This window comes from Asparagus officinalis, chromosome 7 (genome assembly GCF_001876935.1).
Source record: "Asparagus officinalis chromosome 7, Aspof.V1, whole genome shotgun sequence".
NCBI lineage: Eukaryota > Viridiplantae > Streptophyta > Magnoliopsida > Asparagales > Asparagaceae > Asparagus > Asparagus officinalis.
This window is the reverse complement of record NC_033800.1, coordinates 102,853,227-102,855,251: the sequence shown is the minus strand read 5'-3', so window position 1 is coordinate 102,855,251 and position 2,025 is coordinate 102,853,227. Positions and strand designations below refer to the sequence as shown.

Genomic DNA, 2,025 nt, shown 5'->3' with positions numbered 1-2,025 from the left:
ACTTGGTTCATGAACTACATCTTGAGAACACTCCGCATTCATATAATATCCTTCCACATCTTGTCCAATTTCTTCATCATTGATGAGTTTCAAACGTTGCACCTTATTAATAGCATCCATCATCATTTCACGCATTAATTCATATGCGTCATTAGAAGATATCCCATCTTCGACCATTTTATTAGCTAAGAAATTTAGTTCACTAAAACGAGAAGCAAAATTAATTGTGGCATTATCTCCATAATATTACCATCTCTAAGAACAACCATTTTTCTGACATTTCGACACCATCTTCTTAGAATAGATTGCTCCGGTAACTCACTATGATTGGTAATTTTAAGATATGCCAAGATATGTCGTCATGGAATGCCCTTGAATTCAAACATGAGACACGAACAACGGACCATTTTAGTTGTTTTGCAATATATAATATGTCTCAATCTTTCATCATGACCACAAAAATTCAATTGGAAAGTACTTTCTCTTTTATTTTCTTTTACTAGCTCAATATTATACATTAAGCTAGGTTGAAGCTCGTCTTGAAAAATATAAAAGATTTTTTTGTGTAGATTTGGGCCATTTGTTTTTCCATTGACCACAAAGTCTTCAATTTTGGCTTTTTTCCACTGTGTAATGATCTTCTTTAAGCTCCCTCTCTCTTTGTCTCGCCAAGACCCTCTGAAAGATGGTCACGAAATCATGAAGTGAATTTTTCCTTGATACATGCATTTTTAGCAATGCATTCACCCTTTCGCTTCTTTGACTGCTAGACATTCCGGCCCAAAAGTGTTTTTTATGATAAACTGGAGCCCATTTTTCACGAATTTCATAGATATCCTTTAGCCAATCATGTGTTTCCAATCCATTTTTCTTAAGAATTGAAACCCAATTCTCTTTAAAAGAGGTAGCAGTCTCGGAGTCCCAAATATTTTCTTTGAAAGATTTCATAAATTCCATATTATAAGCCCATTTACCCAACTTCTCCAGAACTTTGTCCAAGATATGCCAAATACAAAACCTGTGCCGAATTTCTGGAAAAACTATTTCAATTGCCTTGCTTATGCCAAGACATTGATTTGTAATCATGCCGGAAGGAGGATGACCCATTGCTTCAATCCATTTGTTAAACAACCATACGAAAGACTTTGCCTCTTCGTTTGGGATCAAGCCATATTCTAAAAAAACACTTTGCCAATGGTGATTTATGCCTACAAACGGCACAAATACCAAGCCATATTGATTTGTGTTATGCGTGGCATCAAAGGAGACAACATCGCCAAAGTGTTGATAATTCATTCTAGCAATGCCATCCACCCAAAAACAATGAGTTAAGCGCTTCTCTTCATCAACTTCATAAACATAATAAAATGAAGGATTCTTCTCTTGTTCCGACTTGAAATGATCCAACATCATTTGTGCATCATGACCGCGCCTCTCCTCTCTCAAATATCTTTCATAATTTCTCACATCGGTCTCAATGCATCCAACTCTATGAAAACCTCCGCTAGCGTTTTCAAAGAAGGCCATTTGCTTGTTTGTTGGAATGTTCACCTCTCCAAACTGCTTTATCAATGTCTTCTTCGCACTTGTTACCTCACGGTTTCCCCTTAGAAAATGTGTTCTACTCGGCGAAGTAATTGTATGATTATGTTCTTCCACGAACTTGTAGACACTCCATTTGCCAATGTTTTTGTCTAATTTCAAGCGAATCAAGGCCTTACAATTAGTTCTAATTGTACCACATCGTCGAATTTCCAACGATTTGCTCTTTAACACTCCTTCTTTCGAACAAACATAACTTTTACAAATTAACTCTCTATCCTTCCCATAATTTGTTGTGCTATTACGAATATCAAAACCTCTGGTCTTTCCATAATTTTTGTAGAATTTTTCAGCGTCTTCTAAATTGCCGAAAGTCATTCCTAGTTTTGGTTTTAAGTGTTCATCAACAATTGGCACAACTAAGTTATCTAACTGAGAGATTTGTTCATCAACAACATGGGAGCAACCATCTTCGGTTTCCAT

General features: G+C 36.1%; 1 protein-coding gene across 1 annotated transcript; it reads right to left on the bottom strand.

The window, feature by feature from the left end:
* LOC109847587 (protein FAR1-RELATED SEQUENCE 5-like) lies at nucleotides 607–2,025 on the bottom strand. Its single transcript, XM_020416818.1, has one exon. It carries the CDS (start codon nucleotides 2,023–2,025, stop codon nucleotides 607–609), a length of 1,419 nt encoding a protein of 472 aa, XP_020272407.1.